A 27509-nucleotide genomic window follows, 5' to 3' on the forward strand; every position below is an offset into this window, starting at 1 on the left:
ACGAAAAATGAGCTACGAATTGATGAATGAATTGAAGATAGCTGAATGGCCACACTTACCATCATACTTAACAAAATTTGGAGGGGACTGAGTGAGTGGTGTTATTTTTGTCGATCACGAAGCTGTGGCGGTGACGGCTGTAGCGCTCAAACTTGCTTGCTTAGTGGCTAACATCTGCTTGTGTTGGAGAAGCATCGCCTCTCGGTCTAGCTTTTGTTGCTTCTCTGCCTGGGCGAGCTCTGCGTGTCGCAGTGCCTCCTCATTTTTGCGTTACGCATCAACAAGAGTAGTTTCTCAAAATCTGTGGTTCCTCTTTCTTCTAGCAGCTTTTCTGCTTCCTTCTCCTCTAGAAGTTGTTTGGTCTGGTCCAACTGTCTTCTTCTTTCTTCTAGCTGGGATGCATGTTCTTCGAGTTGCTGTAGGAGGACCCGATCCTGCTCCAGAAAGTTCGCCATCATTTCTTGAGCACTTGCCGGAAGCTTATCTTTGGTAGTATTTCTCCTCTTCATAGTCTTCAAAGTTGACTTGCTTTCTTGATCCTTCCATGGCACTTGATTGTGTGTCCTTTCCGAATCTCAACACAACCATACACTCACGGTAGTCAAGCTGGATACAGACCGAAGCTTTGATACCAATGTAACATGCAACGGTAATCTGATTGTTTAATCACAACAAGACCTTCTTTAAACCTTTAGCGAGGAATTAGTGTTATGCACCATCGAGAGAGAAAGGAGATAAGGGTAGAGAGAAAATGGAGTCGACAGTTGATTGGGTCCCTGTACCCACGCCCCCTCCCCCAATTAGGGGAGAATTTGCTTTATACGGAGAAATACAAATAACACTCTTTGAGAGAGCATGGAAACACGCTTCTGAAGAGTATACTGTGCACATGTATAGCAGACCCAAAGACGTGAGGCAACGCCGACCAATACCGAGACCTTGATGCTGTCCACACTGACAATGTAGGGCACTTCTGCAAGGCAAGGGAGAGGCTTGTGTTGTCCACCGGAATGCAGGGTTACTGCGTGAGTGAGAGAGTGAAAGCTAGGAGTAATAGATTCTAAAAGAGACTTGAGAGATGACTGAAATATAGAGTTGAGAAGTGAGCTGTGCAAACTGTAAAAGGTAATTGAAAAGAGCTGCTGAAACAGAACCCCAAACCTTACTCCGTTTGCTGATCCGATTCCCTGTCTGATGCGTTGCGTGAACACCTTCCAGCTGAACTGAGGCCAAGAGCTGAGGCTGGTCAAAGGCCAACTTATGGAGGTGTCAAGCTGTTCAGGAGGGGCTAGAGTGGAGCTGTAGGAGTGTGAAGGTAGGAGGGATGAATGAGAAATGAGAGGGCAGCGAGGGCCTATTTACAGGGGCTGAGGAGCCAGCCAACCTGCCTGGCTGTAGCCAAGAGTGAGCAGTTGGCTACAACCGACTGGTTGCTGGCCCCTTGGCCTATAAAAGCCCTTCCTTGGCTCATTTTCTAGGGAGCTTTGTGGGCAGCCTTTGTAGGCTGTCTTGCTTGCTTCCCTCTGGTCTACTGGTCAGCCTTTGGGGGCCCCTCTGGGGCTCCTATCCTAGGCTATGACCTAGACCTAACCTAACCTAAGATGGAAACACTAACTACCTACTGTTCTCCAGTGGGTATCAGTGAACAAGTATGACTGTTTGACTTGATCTAAGGCTTAGAGACTGACTTACGTAGCTTGTGCCTGATTGTCCCTGGACAAGGGCTCACAAAGGGTCACATCATACAACAAAATCTCCTACTAGGAAACTATAACACTCTTGTTGATGTAGCCAGTGTGTCACATTACACCGAAGTGCAGGGGTGCATGTGACATTGAGGAATAACGACAATCTACTTTTGATTTGCAAAGATATTGGTAATCCAAGCCCAAGAACATTATTAGTACTTTGCAAATTGGCGACGGATGATTGTTCCTCGTAAGTGTTTCAACACTTCAGTTGACAATGGCAATATGATTATCAATTTTCTTTATGCTGTTATCTTTCTTTTTCAAGTCTCACAGTAGACTCATGCTGTACGCATATACATGGCAGTATTCTTGTTCATTAATTTAAGCAAGGAAGTTTTTACAATGCAATATTCCCATCTAACTTGTTGCCAGTTGAGGGCAACTGGATTTTCGGCGACAGAAGGAATGTATCAATGACTCTTTCTCATTGCCATTTTTTTTTTTCACTATTTTTACTTTCTTGAGATCTTAATTTTACTGACCACATGTGTGTATTCTTCTATGTGAATTCTTGTGATAGGACTTTACATCCCGGTCGGGCTTCTTCTGCTATCTTCATCGGCAGTTCATAGTACTCTCTTTTCATGACTGATCACCATGCATTGCTATCTCCAGTATAGCACTTGTCACCTTCAGTGACCCTTTCTAGACATCAGAGCTCTTATTGCCTTCAGTGCTTCAGCGCGACCAGTCACCTTCAGTGTGGCTCTATCACCTTCAGTGTGATCTACCATCTTTAGTATGGTCTTTTGTTACCGTCTTCAGCACGGTCTCTCTCTTTGCCATCTTCAACATGGCCATGGATCTTCCGTGTCGAGTTGGAAGATGGTTCCAGTTTGGTAGAACTGAATTGGTTAGGGCTAGATACAAACCGTTTAAGTTCTCGGGTTAACCGAGTCCTAGGCCCCATATTAATTAATTGTGTGGATGGGTAGAGGAGTCATGGGGCAGAATTTTTAAGTGACCTATTTAAAGTATTCAAATAACTCCTAAAATCTATTCAACATAGAATAACAAATAAAATACTATAATTAGAAAATAAAATATTAGAAATCGTTTTTTCAGCTTTTCACAGCTTTTTCAGCCTGCTTTTAGTGCTTTCTCAGCGTTTATTAGCTTTCTTCTTTCACCCAAGGTCTATATAAAGTTTGGGCTTAGTTCTAAGCATTCACAATTGCTCTCTCTGCAAATTTGCACCCTCTCCCTATTGCTCTCTTTGCAAATTTGCCCTCTTCCTAGCCATCCTCCTGCTGTCCAACTTGATGATTGCTGGAATTTCTGCTTCAGCCTACCTTTCTTTCTTTCCGGTGCCCAAGACGAGTCACGGGGCAAATTTGCTCTCTTTGCAAATTTGCCCTCTTCCTAGCCATCCTCCTGCTGTCCAACTTGATGATTGCTGGAATTTCTGCTTCAGCCTACCTTTCTTTCTTTCCGGTGCCCAAGACGAGTCACGGGGCAAGTATTCTTCATGTATTTCAATTTTATCAATCACTACACCTTCTTTTACGCACTGTTTTTCTTGCATTCAATTCCGTTTTTTGTCCTTTATACTACCAGAAAGTGATTTTCAGATTTCATTTTTCAGTCATAGGGCTTTCTAAAACTGATTTTATCTTCGATTTCCAAAGGTTGTTTAGGATAAAAACGCTAACTGTTTCTGTTGTGGGTTTCTATATAACCCTAATGGGTAGAATCTGAGTCTCCTATGTTTCAGGGATAAGTGGGACCAAGACCATTTATGCGGTTTTCTCCCCTTGGTACCGGGCCAAAGGTTGCCAGTGGTTACTTTCTTGGATGATTCTCAATCATTGTACATCTAAGTCCCTCTTTGAAAAGAAAGATAATTGTAATAGTCCTATATTTGAGTCTTGGTCTAGAACTCTAGATTTCCTAGAGGGGGTTTTGTCTAAAGATCTGTACTACCATTGTAGTGAGGCTAAGCATCATTGAATATAAAAAAATACAATTGGGTTTACCTAGTTGGGGGCGGGGGGGGGGGAAGCAGCCTCATTCTCCCCCAGTCGGGTGCTGGTGTACTTGTCTCTCTCTCTCTTTTATTGTCTTGTTGTTATGTGGTGTGAATGCATTTAAAGTTGTGGTATTTTTATGTGCAATTTATAAAAGTTTTAAAATTCTAAGTTTATTAAGTTATTGGACTGAAAATCACGCTTCCGTGTAAGCACGACTCTGACAGTTCATGAGAGAGATGTAGAACCCGCAATAGATATATTTCCGTCCAAGAGATAGACGCAATACAAAAGAAAAGTCTATTGTGCTAACAAAACTGTGGACCGCTGTACTTCCAAAATATGCTGTTCTCCTATCTCTAGAATATTCAGCCTGCGTGCTTCCATAGAGCTTGAGTTGGCTTTGTTACCATGCCGACATACACACCCCTCCCGGACAGCCACTATGAGACAATGTCTTGAAGACTTGACCTCCTTGCTGCCCTGATGTGCAGCCAAGGGCGAGGCCCAAGCTTCTCCTGACTCCCGTTCTCCTTGCTGCCCTAGAAGACAGCCAAGGGTCTTAATCCCTGTGGGCTCTTTGTCTGCTGCTAATGCGCCACCTCCCTTGTCCTTGAACTGGTTCCTAAGGCAGGCCTCCTGCAGCTCCAATTTGCTCCTTGCTTGGATCCCTAATCACCAAGTGGGCTCCTTTTAGAGGCCCTTAAGGGCCCAAAACTGGTCGACGTGCAGCCCCATAATAACTGACCCAGCCAGTTTGTAAACCCAACTGGGCTGGTCTGTTACACTGACCTGTGGGCACCTTTTTGCTGCCCTAACAGATCCGCCTGGTCATGTGGCAGGCAGACACTAGCCCAGGCCATCCTGTGCCCAAGTTGGTGTTTATACCAGGCCCTATGAAGGCCATTACTGCTCCAAACAGGCACATACCTGCTCTGTCTATCCTTGTACTGTTCTGGACATGTCCAGCCCTGCCCATGCTCTGTACAGGCACCTGCAAGCATCCACCCGGTAGGCGCATCTGTGCTGTACATTCGCGTCAGGGTCCCATGATCTGAACATCTCTTCTCCTGCGCAAATCTGCTCCGTATATCTCCTGACATACACATGTCTGATCTGTACCAGATCTGTCCTCCATAAGAGCTCCATCCTGCCAGGTATGTTCTGCCCACATGGCAGCTTGTGTGCTCCCATGTGGTAGCCACTTTTCATGTCTTTTCTCTGTGTGTGCCAATGTGCTGCCTATGTGGCAGCCACATCATCTCCTAGTACAACTCCCCCATGCTCTCCTCAAATGTGGGCTTACAGACAGGGAGATGACTTTTCCAACAAGGTAAGGATGTGGGTGCGCTCACACTTGATTCTTCTAGGCATGCAAACTTTGAGGATAAAATTTTCAAGGCGGAGGTGAGTATCCAGCATTGTATGATCTCCCTAAAGGAAGAAGATATCGAAGACCACACAGACGATAACAAAGGATGCCAAAGTAAACTTACACACAATGACAAGGAGCAGCTTGTGCAGCATGGGTGTGATTTTTTGGTGAGCTTTTTGTCATGAGCTTTTTTTCAAATTTCATGAATATTGCGAGCTTTTCATTCACCTTGAGAGAGAGGGGGGGGGTGGGGGGTCATGGAGTGGGGTGGGTTGAAAGTTTGGGTTGTGGTTGCAGTTAAGAGGAGAGAGGGGGGGAGGGGAGATAAAGGAAAGTGGGAGGGACGGGCGCATGGGTAAGGTGGCATGGAGAAGGGAGGGGAGGGGAGTTGGAACATATATTCGTTATCATAGTGGAAAACGTAGAGGGGGAACTTATAAGGTATGCAAAAAGGAGTGCAAGGACGAGAGAGAGGATGAGGAATGTGAAAGTTATGTTCATCTACTAAATGCAAAGGGGAAGGGAGAGCATGTGGGAAATTTGTTCATTTTCAAAGTGTATAATTTGACAGGTTTGACCTCATATTTGGATTCCTTGTCGAATTCCGGTCATTTTGAGTACCAACATGACCATATTCCGATAAAAATTTTAAAAATGGTGTTTTTGTCATGAATTCATTTTGGCCTGTTTTGGGCCTATTTTGAGTCTGCGCAGCCATTGAAATGAATGGCTGCTTAATATACAAACTTTCAAGCCAATCATAGAAGGGAATCAAGCATGACATTGGGGAATATGGCCACAGCTTTTACATGCCTTATTCCCTTTACAACTGCTCATTAGGTGAGAGTATATCCGGGAGTTTTGCATTCTACACTTAGTAACCATAATGAGAACAATGGCATCTCATAGGAGTGCTGTAAATGCAAGGGCAGAACTTCGGACGTGTGTCCTTGTGCTGTGTACAGCATGGGATAAATGCTACCGTGTATTGGCACTTGCAAAGCAAATCCATGTGCTCAGGATGAGGCTGTACAAAACTATGAGGGTCATGTGAGGACTATTAATTATAGTTCATCGAGGTTGACTACTAGTAACATGCAGATATCACTAGCCTATGAGCTAGAAATTCAGAATTATGTAAAAATGTTCTTTGATCAGCAAGTTGCAGACATAAGTTGGAAAGACAACCCCCGAGATTCAGTTGTTATGATTGCAGTCCTAATGCAGTGTCATGTTGAGGTTTTTAGGCCACAAATTTTGTTATATTTATCATCAGGTCATTATGCTTCTTTATACTGCATGCAGTTATTCCAGCTTGTCAACAGTGAATGTCCATGGATGTTGGTATCACAGGGAGACCACCCATATGTTTGCCAGTTCCATCATGGCCTCATTGCAGAAGCCAATCATAGAAGGGAACGAAAATGGGTCAATTGTAATTTCACATTTGAGCATTGTAACAATGGAACTGAAATTTTTGATGCAATTATTTTCAAGGGGTAATGCATTACATAGCCTAGTCCATTTACAATGAGGATTTATGGGAATTTATTTATCAACTGACTGAAAATCCTGCAGATATCAGTCTTGGAAATTGTGCTTTTGTATAGAGAGCTTAAGCCAGAGGCAGCTCTGCAAAAGAGCCAACGAAGCTTGCAGGAGCCACTTGGAAAGGAATGATTGCAAGAGAATGTATGACATTGGTCATAGGAAAAGGAATTTTAAGGGTTAAAATCGTTCTTTGCTGAAAGAAACTGCTGAGTCAAATATCAAAAGATTTTGCTCATCTCGCAGATGCCATTGATGTTTGACTTTAGACATACCCCATGCTAAAGATTTGTTGCCGCTGTTTGTGGCAAAGGCTGTAGAAGGCGGGTGTCTAAATGCAGCTTCTACAGCCACACTACTTTTTCGTGAATGCAATGATATTGCAGACCTGGACGAGGTCATTTTTATTTAAGGCATCATTCAGGACTACTTTGTGTCTGATGAGGTTGGAGAAGTGATAAGAAGCTTAGAAGACGTGGCAATCCCTACAAAAGTTTTCTTTAGAAGCTCATGTTTAAATATTTGATTTATCTCATGGACATTTTGAAATCTTTTTTGGGGAGAAAAGAGGGTATTTTTATTGAGTACTTTGAACTTATAAAGATTTCATAGCAATAATCACGGAGGCTCTGAATGTCAGTTTCCAAGGAGTCCAAAAAACCCAGAGCAAAAGATATAACCAATACAACATCATAATTGGAGGATCACATAGTAAGGCAACTTGAAACAGTACGCCAACTTCAATTCTGCTGTTGGAGAGCTTCAGGGATTCTATTTTTGTAGAGAGATTGATAACTTTGGCAATGGATAGGAAAAATCGTGAGAAAGAGATAAATTCTGTTTTACTGCCTTCTCTATATGCTGAGGATATTGCAAAAACTTTTGTTCTACTAGTAGCAAGTGCAGATGATACTGCTTTGGACATTCAAATGAGCTTGCCTTGTTCTTGGCTAGGGCTGTGGTAGATGACAGTCTGGCTCCTTTAGACCTTCAGGAAATCAATGAAGAACTCGAGCATGAGTCACTTGGAAGTCACTCTACCAAGGCAGGCCTTTCCGCTCGACATGCAGGGGGATGTTGGGGTGGTAATTCTGGTTGGGCCATGGATGATACCAAAGCATGTGTGACGATGCAAGTCTCTTTACTGAGTTCACTCCCAGATGATTCTAAGAATTCAGAAAAGATTGGTATAGAAACATGTCAGCATATGCTTTTCAAAGTTGAAAATACTGCACTGAAACCTGCCTTCAAGGAGGATTCATTTTTGTCGATGGTGAAGGCAGGCAGTAAGGGATCTATGGACAAATTTATGCAACAATTAGGGTTTTTAGGGATGCAGTTTTACAAAGGGATATTTTTGCATCCAGTTGGGCATCAAGCACTGGTTTTCTCCTCTTTGAAAGGAGTGTCTGCTGATATGCAAAACGCTGGCAAAGAATATTGGGAGGAAGGAGGGTTTAGAGTGCTGAAGACCTTACATCTTGAGTTTTATATCTGTACATTTAGCTCTCGAGCACGTCTCATATGCCAAGCTCTAGAAGTCAAGGAACCAGGCTGCTTGTTTAAAGATCTCATGCTGTTCATGTGGGATTTCTACCTTGGCACAGTAAGAAATAACGATGGTAAATTCCTTGTACAGTTCCAATATGAAGGAGAGGAATACTGTGACCCGCCTAGTACCAATCAGGATCGAAGTACTAAAAAAAGAACAGGAACATCAAGTGACAATGCTATTCAAGCAGGGGATCCGGCTGGAATTCAGTCTGCTACAGCCATTGTGCTCCCATCAAAGCAAAGATGCTTCTGGAGCTGTTGGAGCCCAAATACAGCAGCTATAATGAGAATGATTTTCAGTTCTTAGCGTTTGGGCAGGCGAGCATAGATAAAATGCAATGCAACAACAGCACATCAAAGCTGCTTTGCAACGTATATGGCAAAACAATGAATGCTTCTGACCTTGGGAAAAGTGGGACATCAAGGCACAAAGAGGTCCGCAAAATAACTGCATTGGGGACAGCCAATCTCTACGTGATTTTGGAGCTTCTTCATGATGAGCATGCTAGGTGGCATCAACGGGTACATGACCCCTGCCGGTGGTGCTACAACATATGGGGACAAGAACTGTCTTTCTTTTCCTTTTGACCCGGGTGGCATGCATGGCCTTTTTGCAGCAGCAAGAGGCCTTTGTTGGACAAACTTATTTTTGGTGGGGATGGTTCGTAATGAAGGCCAAAACTAGCCTAAATTCGTGTGGGTTAGGACTAAGTAGTGAAGTGACTATAGAAGCCCGTCTCACTCCCATTGTACTCACTTATGTGACGTCTATCACATCTACTCTCTCCCTCCTCTTACTTGCCTGCTCTCTCTCTCTCTCTCTCTCTCTCTCTCTCTCTACCCATCTCCCTCCTTCTCCCCCTTACTCTCTCTTCCGCTCTTCTATCCCCTTTCTCTAATCTGCCCCTACCCCCTTTTCTACATAAAATGTGTTACACTCTTTCATTTGAGGTTCACAATGTTGTTTTTGCATCATGTTTATATGCAATAACCTCAAGAGCATGGTTTTCACATGTTGTCAGCCTTCAATTGTGTCTGAATAAGATATTAATTTCTGGTACAGGTATAATGGGATATGTGGCATGGTGACAAAACTGGTCAGTATATTGAAGAAATTGGATTCTACGGACCCTTTTCGGATAAAAATGACAGAGCAGCTACTAGAAAAATTGTAAGGTTGATGCTTGTGATCTAAAAAGGGGAGGAACTCTAGGTTTGCAATCTTTTCTTTTTTTAATACACGATGACTAATTTTGACACATCAATGTTCTGCTGTCAATTTGCAGGTATTCAATGGGTGTAATTCCGAGCAAGAAAAGCTTGGCTCTTTGTGATAAATTGTCAGTGTCTTCTTTCTGTAGGTGAGTTATCTACAGTTTTGTTTGGATGTTTTGTTTGGATGTGTTTCGACTGGATAATGATTTGGTCATATGCTTCATCATTTCACTTCTGATTTTTTGCTGTATGCAGAAGGAGGTTGGCTGTAGTGATTGTGAGGCTTCGCTTGGCTGAACATCTTCGGGAGGCTGTCACATTCATTGAACAAGGACGTATCCTTTTAATGTGAGAAGGGTTTTTTGTACCCTGATTTTGCTCTTCCTTTTAGTTGTATTAAGAATTGTAAGCCTGAACTATTTTGAACTTTCCTTAATGTTTAATTTAGATGTTAGAATTGGACCGGAGACCGTGACAGATCCTGCTTTTCTTGTTACTCGGAACATGGAGGACCTTGTTACATGGGTGGACACTTCAAAAATTAGAAGGAAGGTGTTGCAGTACAATGATCGGCTTGATGATTACGATCTACTGAACTAGTAGCACATTCTCTTTTGTAGACCATGGGAATGAGCCAACACTTGGGTCAACCTTTCCTTCATGCCTGGTGAAACAGAAGTTTCTTTCTTGTGTTACACTTAAGAAAGGAAAAACCTTATTGCTGCCTTTCATTTCAATTTGGAAGGACTTTTAGCATTGCTAGACATCAAGCCCTTAAATGGTAATTCTGTGTATTAATATGAGAGCTTAGATAATAATCCAGAAGAGGCTTGTCAGGAGCTGTTTGAGATGCATCAATTATTACAATCTCTGGCAAATCTTGTGGCCTGAATGCATCTGAAGACAAAATGGTTGGGCTTCCTCAGTATACTGGTTGTGCATTCTTGATCAACAATATCTGTCTGACAATGTTTTCTGTTTTACATGTGCTTCCTAATGTCCTTGACTGAGAGATTGAGCAGGGTAGGAAATATTGTCATGTTTCCAAGTTCTCATTGCTTATGTTAGTCTCTTTCCCCCCTAAAACAAGTACAAAAGTGGGTGCTCAAGTTTTTCATACAATCATAGTGCTTGCCTCCACTCCTTTGGAAAGGACAGAAAATGTAGGAAGGTAAGGTGCACCTTCTTTTGAAATGGCATGCACAGTATTATACCTCATTATATATAGGATTATGTATATATCCCCCCCCTTCCCTGAAAACTGAAGATAATGTGATTTCCCTGGCCTGAAGATCATGCATGGGAACTGTGTAGCTAAACTAGCCTCCAGCTAGATCTAGTTCACAACCTAGTAAAGTAGAAATGGCAGCAAATGAATGCAAAGATAAAGGACAGCATGTAGGTTGCGGAAATTCAGAACCATCAAAGTACCTGGATTTGTGTGTAGATCCATAGCTAGTGAGGGGCTACACCAGCAACAGCGCAGGAAGGGAGATTCCTAGGCTAGGAGTAAACATCCTAGTTTAGCCGAGAGCTAGTTAAGCTCAGCTGCAAATGAGTGATCACAAGATTGCATTAAGAATGAATTGAGTACATAGTACAGCAGAGCCCCCTTTTATAGGTGTGGGCCTGACATCAATTACAAGTCTATTTATGGGATGGCCAGCCTGTGATGCCATGTGGCAACTTATGGCTCCCCTTACTAAAAGAACTCTTTATTTACAAGCCATTAAAAGGCCCACCATTCTAAAAGCTAACTAAGTAAATTTACCCTTTGTTACAGTCACTCGGGCCCAAAACAAATTTGCCCTCAAATTTGCAATGGCTGTAACAAGGAATTACATTGATAGAAATGGGAAAGTAACTCATGTCTGGTCAAAACATGGTGTGACAGCAAGTCCAAATGACACAATCATCTCTGATACATGTGGGTCTGCAACAACAATGATGGGGGTATAGAGAGCATTGCAATAAGTGTAGGATTGAGATTGAATCCATCCATCAGGCTGAGGCTCAAATCTGTGAAGAGATCAGCTGAGTAGATGTGGATACTGCTCTACTATTCATGATGGCTGCCATGATGACTACTCATCAGGTAAGCCCCTCAATTTAATGTAATATTCAGCATTAGATGTGTTTTCGAGTATCTCATCCCTGAATCCAATAATTCTCAGGTATGTACTGAATTTGATCTTGCTCATATTGGAGGAAGCTCCTCTAAAATCTGATCAGTTGGACCCAAGTACTTCTTTGAAAGGGAAATGTGAAATACATCATGTATCTTTGAGGAAGAGGGCAATTCCAGTCTCTAAGCCACTTCACCAACTTTTTGCAACACTTTGTAGGGATTGTAATATCTGTGAGTCAATTTAAGATTGGTATTCCCCTTCAGTGAGGCATATCTCGACTTACGATGTTGAGAAAAACATAATCCCCAACTTCAAATTCAAGCTCTTTCCTATGAGTATCAGCATAGGTCTTCATATGTGCTTGGGCTTTCATCATGTGGTCTTTGCACTGTTGAAGTAGGGCTGTCGTACAAGCTACATTCTCAATGGCCTGTTGATTGGACATGGTGCCATCAGGAATAGTGGAAGGGACATGAATTTTGTACTCATACAATGCCTCAAATAGGCTCATCCCTATGGAAGTATGCTTGGTACTGTTATAGCAGAATTCAGCCAAGTGAAGCCATTTATCCTATGTGGTTTGAGTGCAAAAACAACAATGTCTGAGATATCCCGCAAGCCATCTATTGGCCCTTTCAGTGTGGATGGTCAACCGTGCTTGGGTGAAGAGAGTGCACATGGCTTTAACAATTCTTGCCAAAACTGACCCATAAATTTAGTACTATTTCTTGAGGCATGCCATGTAATTTGAATACATGCTCCATAAACTTGAGTTGCCACCAGAGAAGTTGAGTATTGTGCCTTTGTGGGTATAAAATGTGATGCCTTAGCAAGCCTATCCACAACCACAAAGATGCTATTCCACCCCTTTGTTGTCGCTGGTAATCTAGTTATAAAGTCCATAGAAATGTGGGTCCATTTGCCCTTAGAGATGGGAAGAGGTTGAAGCAAGCCAACTGGTTTGAGATTTGATTCCCTATTTTGCTAACAGGGTTTGCATGCTTAGACAATTGATATTCATCTCTCCATCACGCCTTCCATATAAAACTGTCTGACCTTTTCATAAGCCTAAACAATCCAATGTGACCAGCCATGGGAGAAGAATGCATCTCCTGAAGGACGAGCAAGTTATAGGCAGAATTGTCTGTAAGAAAAATCCTCCCTTTATACCACAATAAATCATTAGACAACTTATGGTGAGGATGGTCTTCACATGAAGGATTTTGTAAGTCTTGGAACGTGACTGCAGCTTTAGTAATTGAGAGATACTCTTCTTGAATACCATGTATCCACTCCTTATCTTTAACCTATTAACCACGGATACAAGGGGACAAAAAATGAGGACACGTGGCAGCTTGGAGGAGAAGAGCTTGCCACGTGTCACAAAGAAGGAGCTCTTGGATGGAGGCTTGGATAGGGGAGGAGGTGGAAAGACAAGAGGAAGGCTTTCAGTGGAGAGGAGGTGGAAAGACAAGAGGCAGCTTTGGGAGGAAGGAGAAGATAGAAGGTCAATGGAATGGAGGGGATGGAAGTTCTCCTTTGGGAGGAAGGAGGAGATGGAAGGTCAATGGAATGAAAGGAGGAGATGGAAGGTCTCAGAGCCATGGGTTAAGACTTGGCCAAAATTTGAAAAGCCAATCCAAGTATGCAAGGTGAATTGATTAGCAATTTAAGAATCGATCAATGCATGTGCCAAAAGGAGCTTCTCTCTCTCTATATATATATATATGTGTGTGTGTGTGGTGTGTGTGTTGAGTGTGTGTGTGAAGAGGGAGTAGTGTGTGTGTGTATGGTGTGAGAGAGAGATCCCGTGCTAGCCCTCGTGCTCCCACGCTGCAGTTGCTTGTTTCTCTCTCAGTTTGACGCCCTCGAGGTTCCGTTTGATGCCCGTTTTGTGTCCGTACGCTTTATTAGAAAATTCAAAAAAAAAATAAAAATTGTATTGTCAAAAATCCGTACGATTTTGTCTGTACAGCCAAGGAAAATCCGTACAATTTTGTCCGTACAGGCGGGAAAAATTCGTACAGTTTTGCTGTCAGAAAATGCGATTTTTTTTTTGTACTATCAAAAATTCGTACGATTTTGTCTACATAGTTAGAAAAAATCAGTACGGTTTTGTCCGTACAGTCCATGCAGTTTTGTCTATACAGTCGGGAAAAATCCGTATAGTTTTGATGTCAAGAAAATTCAAAAAAAAGATTAAAAATAAATAAAATCGTACTGTCAAAAATTCATACGATTTTGTCCGTACAGCCAGAAAAAATCCATACAGTTTTGTACCTGATGTGCTTTCCTCCTTGTAAAGCGTTGCTGCTTCCAAGCCTTTTCCTTAACTCGAATGGCGGATTATTCCTATGAGAAAACCTTTCACAAAGACAAGTCGGTTTCCAATAAGAAACAAAAACAGGTGATGGATTCAGATGATTCCTTTCACGACTTTGCTGAGGCTCAGCTTGTTTATGAGGTTATGCATGAAGGGTTTGAAGACACCCGCAAAGGTTCGAAAGATCCACTTCCCACCACTGGTATCATAGTGAAAGTGGATGATATATTTGATCCAGTTAAGGAGTATGCAAAACATGCCATTATAATTTTCTTCCTAGGACGGATGCCTGCTGCAGCAGATGTTGGGAATTGGTTGACTCAAACCTTGGGTGGTTCTTATGTCAAAAAAGTTCATTATGCAGCGAGGGGCTTTTTTGAGATGATCATGCTGATGAGGAGCACCGTCAGGTTTTGTTGGAGCACTCTCCTCTCTTTTATGGTCAGCAGATGGTCCATGTCCTGCCCTGGTCTCCCACTTGATATTATCAGGCATTGATTCGGCATCGTTGCTCTGTTTGGGTAGAAGTTGTGGATTTGCCTCAATGCTCGTCTTCTCTTCTACCTAAAATTGCAGCTTCCCTCGGTAAGGTGGTATGTCCACTGCGACCCAATGGAAATTCGAATCGCTTCTGCATTTTGTGGGATACGGATCATTCCACTCCAGCTTCATATTCTGTTACTGTGAATCATGTTTCCATGGGGAGTGCCTTTTACAAGCTCAAGTGGGGGTTGTTTGCAGGTGCTTGCTTTGAATGCAAGCAATTTGGGCACATGGCTTCCCAATGCCCTTCCTGAGCTCCACGGATGCCAGTGCAAGCTGAAATGGTTTAGCCTTTAAATAAGAGTGCAAATGCAAATGCCTCTTCTATGGTAAAAAACAAAGGGGTCAAACAAATTTTCTCTATTTAAGATAAAGGCAAAGCCCCGGCTATCTCAAATGGTAATGCTTCTTTTCTTATGCCTTTGTCCTCTCCACCTCAGGGGAAGGGGGAAAAATTTTTGACTGATGGATATCAAACTCCTCGCAAAGTGCTCCCCCAAGCGAACTTTGCCTTCTCAGACTTGGAGTGGTGCATTCTCTCATGGAAAAACACCTGCTAAAAACTTTGGTGTTGGCTTCACCTGGGCTGCTGTGACTGCAAATCGGACCTTGTTTCCTGAAGAAGAAGTTACTGCACTTTTGTCCTCTCCTCAGGTTGATGCTTCATCCCAGGGCAGAGGCCCGGACATTGAGATGAAAATGCAGACATAGACAGCCCATTAGTTGCTGTACATACATATCGCCTAACTGTAAATATGCTTGATTATCTGAAGTGTGTTACTCTCAATGTATAGGGAATGTGTGATGGTTGCCAATGGAAACTGGTCTGGATGTATATCAGGCAATTGCAACCTTATATAGTTGCTTTGCAAGAGCATAATCAGCATATGTATGTTGGTCAAATAGGCCATTTTGCTGGTTTTGATATCTTCTATGCTGGAGAGCACTCCTTTTCTGGTGTGGCTTTTTTTGGTAAAGCACGACCTTCAACCTGTTGTGGCTCTCAATGATCGCCATGGTAGATGGATTATTGTTCAATGCCTTGTTCAAGGGAATTTTTATTAATTTGCATCGGTTTATCCCCCCCAATCCTCTCGTGATAGAGCTTTGATTTGGGCTGCCATGCATACTTATCCATGGCGACAACATGCCTTCATTTGTGGTGACTTTAATAGTGCCCCTCAATCGGGTGACAACACCTCAGACCACTCATATGTTGGCTTCTGAAACACAGGCATGTTCTGATTTTTTGCTTCAGTTGCGCCTGGTTGATCTCTGGAAGGAATTACAGCCCATGCTTCCGGGCTATACCTTTCAGCATAATGCTCAATCTTCTTACCGGGCATGCTTGGACAGATGGTATCAGGTTGATCCACAGCATTGTGATGCCTTTACTTGTCAAATTTGGGTTGATCATGCTTTCACACATTCGGATCATGCTCCTCTTTGGTTGAGGCTTTCCTTACATGAATTTACCACTGATAGATTGCCTTGCCGAAGGCTTTTGTTGATTAATAATAGTTATATGGAGCATGCTGACTTTAAAGCCTTGGTATCTGATGCTATTTAGCCTCTCTCTCGTCAGATACACATTGGTTTGGATTATCCTTTGGATTATCCCTGGCAGGCTTTTGTTGCTCGGATGCAAGCAGTTATTCGAGATTATGGCAAATCCTATATGCAAGCCACAAGGGAGACTGTAGCATATGCCAAATTTACTTGTCAGAGTTTGACTGAGCTTGCTCATCTTCGCCCTTTGTCTTCAGAGGAAAGCATGCTCTTATGTCAGGCTTAATTCTCTCTTCAATCCAATGATCGCAGAAAGCTTGCTAAATGGGAAACTTGATCCAGACAACGGGCTTTTTTGGATAAAGGATGCTCTTCCAAGCAAATTTTTAAGAGTTTACACTACAAAAGACACGTTGCCAATATTTGTTAGATTCGGATGCCTGATGGTTCTTGGTTAACATCTCGTTCAGAGCTTGCTGATTTATGTGTGCAGCCCTTCTCCACTCATTTTGGGCATGTGGATACTCTTTCTCCTCGGGTCGTGTCTGCACGTCAGCTTCTTTTGCAGCATATTCATCTAATTCAGTCTGATGCTCAGGCTTTGGAACTTGAACATCCCTTCACTGAAAGGGAATTGTCTGATGCACTGAGATCCTGTGGCAGATGGAAATCTCCAGGATGGGATGGTCTCACTGTTGAATTCTTTCTTGCATTCTTCGATCTTCTTAAATTCACATTGCAATGGTAAATACAGCATGGCAAAATCAGCAGATGCTTGTGTCATGGAAAAAGGGTCTTCTCAAGCTGATTCCAAAGAAGCAGCTATGTGATTCACTTGGTGATTGGAGGCCAATCACGCTCATGCCAGTCATTTACAAGATCATTGCCAAAATGGTGGTTGATCGGATTAAAGGTTATTTGCATGATGGGTTACATCTCTCCCAATATGGCTTTGTTCCATGTCACCATATCATAGATAACATTGCCAATGCTTATATTGGGATTGAATATGCCAAATACATGCAGCAGGATGTTCTACTCTTGCAGGTAGATATTGCAAAAGCCTTTGACACAGTTCAATGGGATTTCATCTCGCAAACTATGCGAGCTTTGGGGTTTGGACAAAAAATGCAGTAGGTTATTTACTGGCTTTCTAGAGATAGCAATGCGGCTTGCATTCTTTCTGGGGATATCTCTGATGAGTGGACTCTTCGTCGTTCGGTCCGCCAGGGATGCCCTCTCAGTGCTTTATTGTATGCCATTGCTACTCATCCTATGCTGCAATATATTGATCATCTTGTGACTACAGGATCACTTCATGGCTTGGAATTGGATGCTAATCGCAGCATGGTTGCTCAAGCTTATGCTGATGATTCTTTCTTTACCCCGAAGAATACGCCCCATGATCTTGGTGCCTTGATGCAGGCCCTCTCTGTTTTTGGTTTGGCAGCTGGTCTTCATGTTAATTTTCAGAAGTCTAAGCTGCTCCCTTTGCATTCCAAAGACTGGCATAGTCTATTATGGCCTGGAAATATCATTCCACCCACTTAGTTTGTTCATCATCTTGGTTACCCTTTGGGGTGGAAACTCACTCGCCGACAACAAACTGATTGGGTTTTGGCTAAGCTTCAAAAAAAGCTTGAGTATTGGAAACTGGCAACTTGGCCTTTGCACGTTCGTCTTTGAATAGTGCAATCCATCCTTGTGGCATATATTCAATTTTACTTGCCATTGATCATGTTCACTAAGGCAGATCTTACATCTTTCATGTATGTCTTTATGGAAATGTTCTGGCGATCCAAACATGGAAGAAAAAGTCTCAAGCTGCTTTCGATGCATCACATTTGTTCTCCCAAGATGCATGGTGGGTTGAACATCATGGATATTCATGTGCATATTCTTGCCCACAGGGGAAAAATGTTGCTGCAATTTCTGCAAGGTGATCAGCCTTGGGCTTTTATGATTAGGACTCTGGTTACTCATATCAGTATTTTTGCCTTTGGTCATTGGCAACTCGATCAATGGGATTTCTTTTTTGGCTTCACTGATGGCACTTTGCCTGGCCGCCCTTTTGTCTCCCGCTTACTTCTTGAATGGAAGCATGTTCTTTCTCATCTAGAATGGAATGGACGGCAATATTTGCTTGGGAATTCTTTGAGAGCTAAAAGCATTCACTGGTCGAAAGTCTTTCAGCCTCCCTTGGCTTTATCTTTCCGACTGCTTCTCTGTTTCTTATGAAACTTATATCAAAGCGAAGCCCATTTCAAGGCGCATCTCAATATGTGTTTGAATATTTGATATCATGTCTCTGCTAAAAGTTATGGGTCTCTGTGTCTTATGATATTTTGGAGAGTGGGTTGAGGTAATTGTAAAGGTATCTATGAAGGACGTGCAATGTTTCCCTGGAAGCTACCCATCCGACCCAATCATCCCCTTCAAACTCCTCGATATATATCAGTTCATGTCATGTTGCACCGCAAGATCTTCTTTTAACAATGTATCACTCTTCTCTTTGGCACAGACCGGCTTGTTGAGATTATGGCCTCCGCTGATCCTTTCCTTCTCCCTATGCTTGAGTACAACATCACTTGGGATGTTACCATCTTCATTCTGATCTAAGGGAGGATACTATGGTCTGGTCTCTTGGTATAAAAGCTTCTTTTTAATATCCCTTTCCCACTGATGAATATCTCTATCACTCAATTTGAAAGCAGTAGGAAGTGAAGAGGTGCATGAAGTTATTACCCCCAACTTCATGTCACAATACACAGAGCAATTTGAGAGTGGTGTGCAACGATATGTGCATGGGAATTTTGGGATTTGAGGAGGTCTAGGGAGCACACAAGTATGGGAAGGCCTCTCATTCAACACTTTGTGGATAATAGCACAGAGCATATGTGTGACAAGAGTAGAACCATGCAGGATGGTTCTAGAGTAAGTCATACCTAAACTGTATATAAGAAGATAGACATCTTGCATCAGTCAACACTTCGCTTAATCAATGTGGTTATCAGAGCCTTTCCACATCCACATTTGGCAAGATTTGGAAGTCAGACTTCAAAAATATAGCCCTTGCTAAGACAAGTGAGTTCTCTAAATGTAGCTTGTGCAGTCGGATCAAGGCTCAATTGGCAGCCACAAAAAGTCAAGATGAGCACAATTTGCTAATGGATAAGAGAAAGATGCATATGATATAGCAACAAAGTTGTTGCATAATCCATGATAAGATGGACAAAAAAAAGAAGGAAATTCCAAGACTTTGGGTGAGATCCAAGGACATTGATTCTGCATGGCAATTACAGGTTTCACTCATTGGAACGATTATGCATGGACACTTCACCCTCAATGGTTTGTGGCCATCTAATCCCAACTTGATAATTGGATCGCTCTCAATTTGTCTATGCAACCTCGAGAGGAAGGATATGCATGGCCTTGGAGACCTTGCTACTAATGGGATTCCAAGAACTAGTGCTTGCCTTCTGAATGCTCTATGCTCAAGAAACGCTTTGGACTTCCATTACAGTTATGAAGGTGCACATCTTTTCACAAGTGGAGCTGGCTTGTCTGAAAATGTAGATGTCACGATCACAAATGCAAATCTAGAAACTGTATTAGAGAGTGACCCGAAGTCTATCACAGATGCCATGAAAACTTCCATTGCAAGGGCTGCAGACACGTACGAATTTGTTGCTATAAAATACAAGAGAAAACCCACCCTCTTCAGAGGGAAGTGTTGTTGTTTAGCCACCAATCCAAAAGTTGCCAGAGAACTTGCTACTCCAATTGGATAATTGTGAGAGTGCTCTCAACGGAAGCAAGAACGGAAGAAGGAGAGAGAGAGAGAGAGGGAGACAGAGAGCCACACAAGTTTTGGTGGGTGCAGAACCACCCTAATCTTCTTTTACATTCATTTATATATGTGTTTGAGTATTGTACATAACCGGGGTAAAGGCACAGTGACCTTTAACCCCCACAACCTCCCACTTAAAGGACAATGTGCCTTTAAGGGAGAACAACCAGTGAGCATACTATCCAATGCCCATCAATACACGACAATACTCAAACCGCTGACTAGGTAGACTCTTTGTCAGCATATCTGCAGGGTTATCATCTGTATGAACCTTGACAAGCTCTATGCGCTTGTCCTCAAGTACCTCCCTGATGAAATGGTACCTGACCTCAATGTGTTTGGTCTTTTCATGAAAGACCGGATTCTGTGCTAGCTGAATAGCACTCATGGAATCACTATGCAATGTCGGTACACCTGTATGAATCCCCAAATCTCCCACTAGCCAATCAAGCCATATAGCCTCCTTGCAACCCTCTGTGGCTGCAACATACTCAGCCTCTGTGGTAGACAAAGCCACGCACTTCTGTGCACGAGACATCCACGACACTGCACCACCTGCAAAGGTGAACACATAACCAGAAGTGGATCTCCTACTATCCACATGCCCTGCATAGTCTGAATCTGTGTACCCAAGTACACGCATGTCTCCTTTACCAAAGCAAATGCACATCTCCTTGGTACCCTTCATGTACCTCATGATGCACTTAACTGCCTCCCAATGCCTCTTTCCTGGATTAGCCATATATTGGCTAACAACTCCCACTGCAAATGCAATGTCTGGTCTAGTAGCTATCATAGCATACATAAGACTCCCAACTGCTGATGCATAAGGAACCTTGGCCATCATGGCCCTTTCCTCATTTGATTTGGGACTATCTGTATGACTCAGTTTCACATATGGAGGCAATGGAGTACTCACTGCCTTCCCCCCCTCCATATTGAAATGCTGTAATACTTTTGTAACATACTCTTTTTGTGAAAGTCAAAGGAGTTTCCTACTCCGATCACGCGTGATGCGCATACTAAGAATATGACCTGCAAGTCCCAAATCCTTCATATCAAAGGCCTCATGCAACTTGGCCTTTAATGCATCTAGCTCATAAGTATTCTTGCTAGTCAATAGCATATCATCCACATATAGTGCCAGGATTATGAGGGTATTATCCTTAGCCCTTTTAGTGTAGAGGCAGTGATCAATTTCACTCCTTCTAAAACCCTGGGACCGAATGAAAGCATCAAACTTCTGATACCATTCTCTAGGTGCTTGCTTAAGACCATAGAGACTCTATGGTGGGCAAAGTCTTAGGTTGCCATTCTTTCAGTAAGAGTCTAGACTTTAAGAGAAGCCAGCAGAGAGTCTCTCAATCGAAAGGATGTAAGAACAACAAAGTTGAAGCCCGTAGGTTGGACAAATTCTATGGTAAAGCTACCTTATGGGACTTTCTACAAGCTGTTGCTACAAAATAAATAGGTCAAGTTCAGGACGAAGATATAGTGGAGAATACAAAAGCAATATTTGAGGTTGCAAGAATTTGGGAAGGCCCAAGGTTACATGACTTCTTGAGTACCTATCTCAATGGACCTTCTTTATCAACAACAAAGCAAGGGCAAAGACTTGCCACCCAATTTGTACCAGGCATACATGAGTATATTTTTTATGCAATTGGTGAAATTTATAGAAAGGAGAAAGAAAAGCATGGGATTGTGTCAAAGTTCCCTTCATCTTAGTGGAAGATGAAACCACCATAAAGAAGAGGATAATGTAATCATATCAAGATCTATTTTATGACAATAATTTTCTTAATCTAGAATTATATAGGCTGTTGTTAATGCCCTATACATTTTTGATAGCTCGATGCCTTTGTTTCCATCCAATGCTCAAGATGATGTTCCATCTGAGGTTGTACCTCCTCCATCTATTGGTCATTTGCAGCCACATGTGTAGCTAGCTATTCAGCCTGATATGCTTCTCATTGATCAGGAGCATTTGCATAGGGCTCTTGACCAGGAAAGAGTTGATATTCAGGAGCCCAAAAGGTACCCCGATGGCTCCTTAACACATTAAAGAATAGCAAATAGGATACTCCTCTGCCAACTCGTACTAGAGCAGCTATTCAGAAAGAGCATGCTAGTTTTGTTGCTTATGCTTTGGTTGCTACAATATGCAATGAAGAGCCATTATGTCATCAATATGACTTTCAGAATGCTTTTTGGTTGAAGGCTATGCAAGCTGAATTGGACTCTATCCATTAATATAACACTTGGGAGTTGTGTGATATGCCTCCTGGCAAGAATGCCATTGGAACTAAGCGGGTTTATAAAATCAAACGGAAAGCTAATGATTTAGTGGACCGTTACAAAGCCCGTCTTGTTGCTAAGGGCTATGCTTAGTGGAGCTTGATATGAAGACAACTTTCCTTCATCGGCATTGTGACATGAAGTTGGGGGTAATAAACTTCACGCACCTCTTCACTTCCTGCTGCTTTCGAACTGACAGCCACATATATTTATCATTGAGAATGGGACATTAGAAAACAAACTTTTATGCCAGGATACCACACCATACTTTCCTCCCTCAGATGAGAATGAAGATGGTAACATCCCAAGTGATGTTGTAATCAAGCATAGGGAGAAGGAAAGGATCAGCAGAGGCCATAATCTCAGCGAGCCGGTCTGCACCAAAGAGAAGAGCGATACGTTGTTGAAAGAAGATCTTGCGGCTCAACATGTCATGAACTGATATATATCGAGGAGTTTGCAGGGGTTGATTACGTCGGATGGGTAGATTGCGAGGAAACATTGCACCTCCTTCATAGACACCTTTATACTTAGCTCAAAACACTCTACAAACTGTCATTAGACACAGAGGCCTATAACTTTCAGTAGAGACATGATATTAAAGATTCAAGTACACAAAGAGATGCGCCTTGAGATGGGCTTCGCGCTGATATAAGTTTCATTGAAAACAGACAGACGGTTGAAGAGATATGGACAGTTTACTGGAAGGGGGTAAAAACTATCATGAAAATAGACTGTCAAACATAGAGACTCATAACTTTTTGCAGCAGTATTTGATTCAATATCTGATTATATAGGAACATGCGCCTTGAAGAGAGCTTCGCGCTGATATAAATTTCATTACAATCGGACTACCGAGCAGAAAGTTATGAGCAAAATACTAACAGGGGGTCAAACTGTCATGAAAACTACCCTCCACCCAGGCTAATTTCGCCTGAGCAGGATGCTCCCTCAAGACTCCACCTTCATCAACGATCCACCCCTCATAGATTTCGCCTAGAAGAGGGGAAGAAGTTTGCATAGTAGCTCGGGAAACAAATGGACCATGTGTGCACAGTGAGCAGCTGAATAGAAAGAACTTTTAAGGCTTTGAAAGAAAGAAAAGGGAAGAGACACTCAAGAGAGAGAGAGAACCTGAAGTGACCTTCATTACAAATAGAGTGAGAATCCACCTCAACACTACAAACACAAGGGAGAAGAAGAGGTTTCATACATACAAGAGGGAGCGGGAGCTCCAAGACTACTCATAGAGAGAGAATAAACTAGAGAGAGAAGGACTCAAGAGTCTACATAAGAGAATATCTACAAGAGGAAGAGAAGGTTCATGGAAGAGGCTTGGGGAGACTAGAACTACAGCAACATAAGGCCCAATGGTGGAAGAGATTCTCATGAAAAAGGGAGAGGAGGGCTCCTTTTATAGAGATTTTGTTACCCTCCTTCACCCATTCACAATTGCTGCCTGTAGATTCCTTTCCCCATCAATCACATAAGCACGTATGTCACCATCCATGTCCTTTTTGGCTACTCTTGCCATGTGTCCCATCAAAAGATGCTCAAGACTCTTAAAATATTGAGAAAGTCAAGAGTCTCCTCACATGGAGCCCATAGGGACCCTCTCTTTTCCACATGTCCACATCCTCCTTATTCCACATAGGAGTTCTAGAAGGATTCCTCTTGACTTCACACTCCTCCACATGCCTTCCACACGCTTGGCATGTGGCCTCTCTTATATTATTGGAACACATGGACATGAGCCCACCTCTTTATATGACTCACTCTTCCTATTTTCTAAAAAACTCATAATATCCCATACACAAATAACTCTCACCCCATACCAAGGTATTTATAATTCATACCTATGGCATTTACAATGAGCCATTCCACTCATCCTCTCAATCCCATACAATATCATAGACAATAGAAATAAGTGAGAGCCGCTAGGCTATCACTTGATACTCAAACCCTTATCAAACATAGAGAAAAACAATATCAATGCCAAGTTAAAAAATATCAATTTTTGGGGTCACATCTTTCCCCCCCCAACAGATCCTCTCTAGTACAGAGAGGGTCTGCTGGCCCTCAAGGTGGTCGAGCATAGAAGAATTTAAGGCGATACTCATTGGTGCATCCAGGTATCACCATGCCATCAACATCCTCAAGCTGATAGGTTCCATTCGTGACATTCATATACATCCTTATGGAGGCGTGGCCAAAAGTATCCTGCATTAAGAATTCTCCTAGCTGTAGCTGTGCTTGCTGAAGCAAAATGACCAGAGCATTCATGACACATTTCTAGGATTCTCCTAGTCTCCATGGGATGGACCACCCGACGGAGCACCTTATCTTTTCCCAATTTATAAAGAATGTCATCAACAATAGTATAGGGACAAGCCTTCCTTACCAATCTCTGCTTTTGTTGTGGAGTTAACCCTTGAGGAAACATGCCTTCTTCCACATATTGCTGAACATCTTGCAGTTCTGGCCATCCAGTGTCTACCAAAGAAACCACCCCCCGGTCTTGTACTACAATGGCTTGAGTAGCTAACTCATCTGCCCTTTGATTTTCTTTTCTGTTTATATGAACAAACTTGCAAAAATCAAACTGACTACATAGTGCCATAGCCTTTTGATTAAGCTCCTTCAAATGAGGACTTCTTGTCTGGTAATGCCCTTGCATTTGCTTTATAATAAGCTGAGAATCTCCTCTTACTTCCAATTCTTTAACTTGACTTTGAAGACAACCCTCCAAACCAAGAATCAAAGCATTATACTCAGCTGCATTGTTAGTTGTGATACCTGGAAGCTCTTGTCCTCTTGCCCATACCTCTTGACCTTTAGGATTCATCAAGACTATCCCCCCGGCTCCTTGTTGGCATGAAGGACTAAAAGCCCCATCAAAATACAAAACAAAAGCTGTTGGTGGTGTATCCCTTTCATCTTTAATGTTCTCCTTACATTTCTTTTCTTCTCCTAGATCCTCCCGCCCTGTGAGCAAATCTGCCATAGTGGACCTAGTGGTATTTTTAGTGACAAAAGAGAAAGAGAACTCTTGAAGCTCTGACAACCATTTTGCAAATCTCCCCCCAGGATTAGGCTTGCGAACTAGATATGCTAATACAAACTGAGAGGTAAGAAATAAAAATGGTCGAGGTAATAAATAGGAGTGAAACTTTCTGATGGAAAACACCAAAGAGAGAGCTTGCTGCTCCATTTCTTCATACCTTGTTTCCACATCTGTAAGCTGTTGGCTGGCATAATAGATGGGTTGCATTCTACCTGCCTCTCCTTTTTGTAGCAATACAGCACCAACTGAATGCAAAGATACACTTGGATTTACATAAAAGTCTTGAGACCAAGCAGGGGGCTTCAATATTGGGCCCTTACTCATGGCCTCCTTAAGTTGCTAGAAAGACTCTTGTTGCTCCATACCCCATTGGAAAGAAACTCCTTTTCTTGTCAACAAGTTCATGGGATGCACTATCTCTGTGAAATCATCACAAAAGCGTTGATAATACTTGCTCTTTCCTAGAATTCTGCGAACACCAGTGACACTCTCAGGACTTGGCAATGCCATGATTGCTTGAACCTTGTCAGGATCCATTTGCAGGCCTTCTTGAGACACAATATGCCCCAACAAGACTACTTTTGTTTGAGCCAAATGACACTTACTAGGATTTAGACACCCTTTTGCTTCATCAATCCTAGCTAAGGCCATCTTTAACTTCTCCATGTGATCTATGCGCCGAGAATAAATGCAAAAATCATCCAAAAACACTCGTATGAACTTTCCCAAGTAAGGCTCCAGGACTTGACTCATGAACCTTTGAAATGTAGCTGGTGCATTGGTCAACCCAAAAGGCATCACTCTGTAAGCAAAAACTCCCCAAGGTGTGACAAATGATGTTTTCTTTTGATCTTCCTCCCGAATACGAATTTGAAAGTACCCAGAATACCCATCACATACAGAATACATCTCATGCCCTGCTACTTGGTCTAGTATTTCATCTTGGAATGGCAAAGGAAAATGATCCCTCTTAGTGCATGCATTCAAAGGACGAAAGTCCACACAAACTCGCCACTTATTTCCTTTCTTTGGTGTGACAACTACAGGAGATATCCATTCTGAATCATCAACAGGAAAGATGAATCCCACCTCAAGTAGTTGTGTTACCTCTTTCTTTAGTGCCTCAGCTTGGATCACCCCCAATCGCCTTAAGCATTGCACAACTGGCTTGCTTTCTGGCTTCAACTCAATCTTGTGCTCCACAAGAGAGACTGGCCGAACCTGTGAATAGCTTGTTGCAAAGAGACATGGAAAATCATCTAGCATATCTAAGTACTGGAGCTTCTCACTACCTGATAGAGAATCACTAAGAAGCTCTTCATTGCGTTGGCGTCGTTTAGTGTGCTCCACATCCTCCACATGAAGTGTCTCTACAGGATCTTCTTGCACCACCACCTTGTTCCTTCCTGACTCATCCCGATCAACACCAAGACAAAGACCAAAGGCCACTCCTTCCACCTCACCCTTTGAGTTGGACTCCTCGGAGCTACACCCTGTCTCTTCTTCTTCATCGGTTAAGTCAGAGCTTGAACTCTCTGATGTTGAAGACTCCTCCTTGACAACTTCCTTTTTGCGGCTTCTGATGTTGTAGCGCACCTTCTTATCATTTCCCTGCAAAATCAATTCTCCAGTATCCCACTTTTGAATAGCCTTCACCTTGCGTAGCCAAGGCCTTCCCAAAATCAATGGGCAGGCACGTGCATCTGGCTTGGTAGGGATCACCTAAAAAGTAGTCGGCACAGAAATTCCACATACATCCACTTCTAGATTCTTCACAACTCCCAAGGTCTTAACCCTAGTGTTGTCAGCCAATTTGATGCGATAAGGAGAGGTAGTACTAGAGTATTTTAAATCAGCATCAATCATGGTCTTCTCACTCATGACATTAATCGATGCACCTCCATCAATGTACACATTAGAAATCACTTGACCATCAATGATCACATCAACCACAGGTACATCATCACCAACATCTATATCTACCTTTTGAACAATAGGATTGGCACTTTTCTTCTTTTTCTTCTTTGACACCCTTGTGCTTGCTAGTTTTTCCCATTCCTTCCGTAGTTTTGGAGACAAAGCACGTAATTGACCAAAGGTGATATGAGCTTCCTTTTCTTTAAGGTCGGACAACAAGTCATAGCTTCCAATTCCTTGTCCTAAAGGAAAGTCTAACTGGCTAATTCTCCTTCTAGATACCTTCTTTTTCTTACTACGGTGTTCCTCTTCCTGATGTTCCTTTGGTTTACCACGCCCCCGTTTAGCCATCATTACCTCTCTTTCCTCATCCCTTGAAGAAGCTTCTAACAAGGATACTTGTTTTTCTTCTTTCTTTCTCAATCTAGGACACTCGGGGCGATAGTGACCTTTTTCATTACATTCA

At 42.5% G+C, this 27509-nt stretch overlaps 1 protein-coding gene across 1 annotated transcript in view; it reads left to right on the forward strand.

The window, feature by feature from the left end:
- LOC147887953 (U3 small nucleolar ribonucleoprotein IMP3-like) overlaps positions 1–10359 on the forward strand; it is a 32519-nt gene extending 22160 nt beyond the window's left edge. The window contains exons 2-5 of the mRNA XM_087393644.1: positions 9259–9366; positions 9482–9556; positions 9666–9745; positions 9859–10359. Of these exons, the coding sequence (XP_087249770.1) occupies positions 9259–9366; positions 9482–9556; positions 9666–9745; positions 9859–10010 (415 nt within the window). The 3' untranslated portion in view covers positions 10011–10359. The remainder of the gene's footprint in view (positions 1–9258; positions 9367–9481; positions 9557–9665; positions 9746–9858) is intronic.
- The last annotated feature ends 17150 nt before the right edge of the window (positions 10360–27509 follow it).

This window comes from Dipteris shenzhenensis, chromosome 22 (assembly GCF_047967505.1).
Source record: "Dipteris shenzhenensis isolate YYH24624 ecotype China chromosome 22, Dip_SZ_1.0, whole genome shotgun sequence".
Taxonomy (NCBI): domain Eukaryota; kingdom Viridiplantae; phylum Streptophyta; class Polypodiopsida; order Gleicheniales; family Dipteridaceae; genus Dipteris; species Dipteris shenzhenensis.